General features: G+C 58.1%; 1 protein-coding gene across 1 annotated transcript in view; it reads left to right on the forward strand.

The window, feature by feature from the left end:
* Positions 1-161: 161 nt before the first annotated feature.
* The window catches only part of LOC106935184 (pre-mRNA 3' end processing protein WDR33-like), a gene marked incomplete at its 5' end in the record, with an annotated part of 12,336 nt that continues 7,948 nt past the window's right edge, over positions 162-4,549 (forward strand). Inside the window, 13 exons of the mRNA XM_015015536.1 lie at positions 162-352; positions 1,435-1,532; positions 1,606-1,732; positions 1,805-1,959; positions 2,070-2,148; positions 2,235-2,345; positions 2,436-2,530; positions 2,607-2,693; positions 2,781-2,920; positions 2,997-3,152; positions 3,554-4,126; positions 4,199-4,256; positions 4,331-4,537. Coding sequence (XP_014871022.1) covers positions 162-352; positions 1,435-1,532; positions 1,606-1,732; positions 1,805-1,959; positions 2,070-2,148; positions 2,235-2,345; positions 2,436-2,530; positions 2,607-2,693; positions 2,781-2,920; positions 2,997-3,152; positions 3,554-4,126; positions 4,199-4,256; positions 4,331-4,537 — 2,077 coding nt within the window. The remainder of the gene's footprint in view (positions 353-1,434; positions 1,533-1,605; positions 1,733-1,804; positions 1,960-2,069; positions 2,149-2,234; positions 2,346-2,435; positions 2,531-2,606; positions 2,694-2,780; positions 2,921-2,996; positions 3,153-3,553; positions 4,127-4,198; positions 4,257-4,330; positions 4,538-4,549) is intronic.

Here is a 4,549-nt window from a genome sequence, read left to right on the forward strand (position 1 = left end):
CCAGTAATATTTTTACTTTTCCTGTCAACTTAACATCTTTTAATACAAAAACACAGTGGATCCTCAGTGGAACCCAGTGGATCCTCAGTGGATCCTCAGAAGAGCTGAAATTCAGCTCTGCTCTCTATCCATCTCAGTTCTCACCACTGTGTGGAAGGTAGCAGCTGACCTCTGACCTCCTGACCCCTCTGTGTGTGCAGGCCCATGACAGCCCGGTGCGGGCCATGACCTGGTCCCACAACGACATGTGGATGCTGACGGCGGACCACAGCGGCTACGTCAAGTACTGGCAGTCCAACATGAACAACGTCAAGATGTTCCAGGCTCACAAGGAGGCCATCAGAGAAGCCAGGTTTGCTCCTGCTGTCTGCAGCTCCGGCCACCAGGGGGCGCTGCTGCTGGATCTGTGCATCATGAGCCGTGTGTGTTCTGAATAAAACCAACCTGTTTCTACGTCGGGCCGGCCCGTTGATCAATAAAGTTCTGGTCTGTGACCCAGCAGCAGCCGCTCAGGTCCAAGTGAAGCGTTCACTTCCTGAACACAGAACAGTGGCACTACGTCTCCCATGATGCAGCTGGACAGAAGCTCCGCCCCCTGGCTGCCATCACAAACCTTTAACCGCCAGCTTTCTAACAGATCCAAACAGTTCTGACTGATCAGAACCAGAACCAGGCTGATTAACCTACATGTTGAGCGGAAAGACGCCTGAAGGTTTCTGCTGGTTTTGAATCCCTGACCCGGGTCTGTTCCCAGCAGAACCAGGTCGGTTCCATCGGTCCTGAAATCCAGACCTTCTAAACCCACTGGACCGTTTCTGGTTACAGTTTCACATGTTTTAGTCCAGGTTCTCCAGAACCACCAGCCATATCTGTCTGCTGGTTCTGTTGGACCCTTCTCGGCTTTGTAACTGCAGAACCGGTCCAGTTAACGACGGCCGGTTCTGATGGGCCGTTGGTTAATCGCCATGGAAATAGCTTCAGATAAAGGACCCAGCTCTCAACCGGGTCGCACAGAACCAGACCTGCAGTCATCCCTGAGCTGCTTCAGGAACTGAGAAAAACAGGAAGTCGGGTCGGTTCTGGAACCAGGATGTGACCCGGTGGTTTGTCATGCAGGACCCAGAACCAGCTAGATGTTCTGTTAACCAACTGGGCCGGGCCAGGTCGGTTCTGAAGGTTTCCTTCAGAGGTTGTGATGATCCAATTGGTTCAGAACCTTCAGCACATCCAGGACTGCAGGGTTCGGTTCTACCGACTGAAATGGGTCCAGATCTCCACAGAGGTTCATCTACACAACTGGTCCAGAACCACAGGTTCTGATTGGAAGATTGGTTGTGGCGGATATAAAGCCCATCCAGAACCGGCTCTGGACCGGCTTTAGGTCCACCAGAACCGGCCAGCTGTGTGACTCCTCTTCCTCCTCTTCGTCCTCAGCTTCTCTCCCACTGACAACAAGTTCGCCACCTGCTCCGATGACGGCACCGTCCGGATCTGGGACTTCCTGCGCTGCCACGAGGAGCGGATCCTTCGAGGTACCGGATCCGGATCCGTCAGAACCGATCCGGACCGCAGCAGAACCTCTGACGGTGTGCTGTGGTTGTGCAGGTCATGGCGCCGACGTGAAGTGCGTGGACTGGCACCCCACCAAGGGGCTGGTGGTGTCCGGCAGCAAGGACAGCCAGCAGCCCATCAAGTTCTGGGACCCCAAGACGGGTCAGAGCCTGGCCACGCTGTGAGTACCACGCCCATCAGAACCCGACCGCGGCGCCCGCAGAACCTCACCGCCACACCTGTCCCTCCCCAGCCACGCCCACAAGAACACGGTGATGGAGGTGAAGTGGAACCTGAACGGGAACTGGCTGCTGACGGCGTCCCGCGACCACCTCTGCAAACTCTTCGACATCCGGAACCTGAAGGAGGAGCTGCAGGTGTTCCGGGGCCACAAGAAGGAGGCCACAGGTGAGGCGGTACCAGGACCGGTTCCCCTGAGACCTTCAGGTCAACCAGAGAACCAGACCTGCAGACTGGTCTACAACCACGACCTCTGACCTCTGCTGTTGTGTCCTCAGCGGTCGCCTGGCACCCGGTCCATGAGGGTTTGTTCGCCAGCGGAGGCTCCGACGGGTCGCTGCTGTTCTGGCACGCCGGGTAAGAAGCTGATCAGAACCAGACGGTGTCGGTAACGGCCGTGTTGGTACTGCGACCCGGTGACCCGGTACCGTGACTGTCTGCAGGGTGGAGAAGGAGGTGGGCGGCATGGAGATGGCCCATGAAGGGATGATCTGGAGTCTGGCCTGGCACCCTCTGGGTCACATCCTGTGTTCTGGTTCCAACGACCACACCAGGTATGGATCCGCACTGGTACCGGTACATGACCCGCACAGAACCAGTACCAGGCAGGAATTCCATATGCTGTTTCTGGTTCTGTTCTACAGTAAGTTCTGGACCAGGAACCGACCCGGGGACAAGATGAGAGACCGGTACAACCTGAACCTGCTTCCCGGGATGTCGGAGGACGGCGTGGAGTACGGTAAGCTGCAGAGGCCAAGCAGAACCAGAACCTCTAGGTCTCAGTATCTGCAGCAGAAAGTTCTGTTTTTGTCCAGATGATGTGGAACCCAACAGCCTGGCTACCATTCCTGGGATGGGCATCCCGGAGCAGCTGAAGGCGGCCATGGAGCAGGAGCAGAGCAGTAAGTTCTGGAGAACCGGACCGGTGTGAAGGTCTCAGGTGTTCGTCTGAGCTCTCAGGTTTTCCTCTGGTGCTGCCTCACCTGCAGGTAAAGAGGCGGCTGCCGAGGTGGAGATGTCCATCCCTGGACTGGACTGGGGCATGGACGAGGTGATGGGACGGGACTCCAAGAAGGTTCCTCAGAAGAAGGTTCCTTACGCCAAACCGATCCCGGCGCAGTTCCAGCAGGTACGCGCCCACACCTGATCCAGAGGAGGTGATGTCATGTAACCGTGGAGACCGACTGTCGGATGTCTGTCTGCAGGCTTGGGCGGAGAACAAAGTTCCCATGATGCCCCCGTCTGCAGATCTGTCAAAGGACCGGAACCTGGAGCAGAAGGTGGAGGGGAAGAAGAAGACCCAGGCGGAGCTGGAGCAGGAGATGGCGGCGCTGCAGTACACCAACCCCCACCTGCTGGAGGTAAGCACAGTCTACCAGAACGGATCAGAACCAGCTCTGGGCTTTAGCAGAAGCAGAACCGGCCCATCATCAGAGGCCAACAGAATCTCATTAGCATTAGCAGCTCTGAATCTGTCCAGGCTGTTCCTCTCCTGAAGGATTTTAGCTCAGAATGGAAGATTAGATCTATAGATCTATAATTTATTCATCCATCTTGGTCCAGCGTGAAACTAGATCTACATTAGAAGGCCTTCAGCAGGTCCAGAGTCCGACCGCCGCTGGTCGGAGTGAGTCTGTCGTGCTAACAGAGGCTAAGCTAGCATTAGCGGCTAGCTTCAGGCTATCAGAGTAAATCGGGCGGCTTCAGAACCAGCAAAGGTTCTAGGATCCAGCGGTTCTGACTTGGTTCTGTTTGTCTGCAGCAAATGAAGATGAGCCAGATGAACTCGGATGGAAACATGGGCCCCCCCCAGGGACCGGGCTCCATGCCCCCCTTTCCGGGCCCCGGGGGGCCGGGCCCTCCTGGCCAGCAGGGCTACGCTCCAAACATGCCTCACCAGCAGATGGCGCCCCCCATGGGCCCCGCAGGGATGCAGCAGCCCTTTATGCAGCCTGGACAGATGGGGCCTCCTTCTGGACCCCCATCTCATCAGGGGCCCCCTCAAGGCATGGTGGGCCCCTCAGACATGCAAGAACCACAGAGACATCCTGGCCCACCAAGACACATGGGCCCCCCAGGACCTCATGGGATGGGGCCCAGAGGCATGCAGGGGCCCCCTGGTGGGATGATGGGGCATCCTCCTCGAGGAATTGGTTTAAGGGACCCTCAAGGGCCCCCGCCCCAAGGGAACATGATTAGTCCCCAGGGCCAAATGCAGGGTGGAATGATGGGGCCCCCACCCAGGACACACGGCAACATGCCTAATAACTATGGGATGGGCAACATGCAGGGGCCCCAAGGAGGCATGCAGGGGCCCCCGTACATGCAGCACCAGGTGAGTGAGGGGTGTGGTGGGGCCCATCTGGCTGCAGGACTGCATGCAAACTAACGGCTTTGTTATCTGCAGGGCCAGAACTCAGGACCCATGATGCATGGGATGGGGCCCCAGGGCCCCAACAACAAAGGTCAGTAGATGTGGGGTCCCTCAGGAGTCTTTACCAGATGTTTGTGTTCTTCATGGTGGTGCCTGTTTTTCCAGGAGACCATCGAGGGCCGCCCCCGAACCACCACATGGGTCCCACAGACCGGCAGGGACCCGGGGGGCCCGGAGGCCCGGGGGGACCTGACCAAGGCTCTTACTGGGGAGACGGCCAGCAGGGCCGGAGGGGCCCCCAGGATGGAGGACAGGACTTCCACAACCGGGGGGAGGACAGCTGGAGGCCGGGGTACCAGGGGGGGGGGCACCGGGGGGGAGGGC

Source organism: Poecilia latipinna, unplaced genomic scaffold (genome assembly GCF_001443285.1).
Source record: "Poecilia latipinna isolate Pla-1442-1.1 unplaced genomic scaffold, P_latipinna-1.0 Scaffold1924, whole genome shotgun sequence".
Lineage (NCBI taxonomy): Eukaryota > Metazoa > Chordata > Actinopteri > Cyprinodontiformes > Poeciliidae > Poecilia > Poecilia latipinna.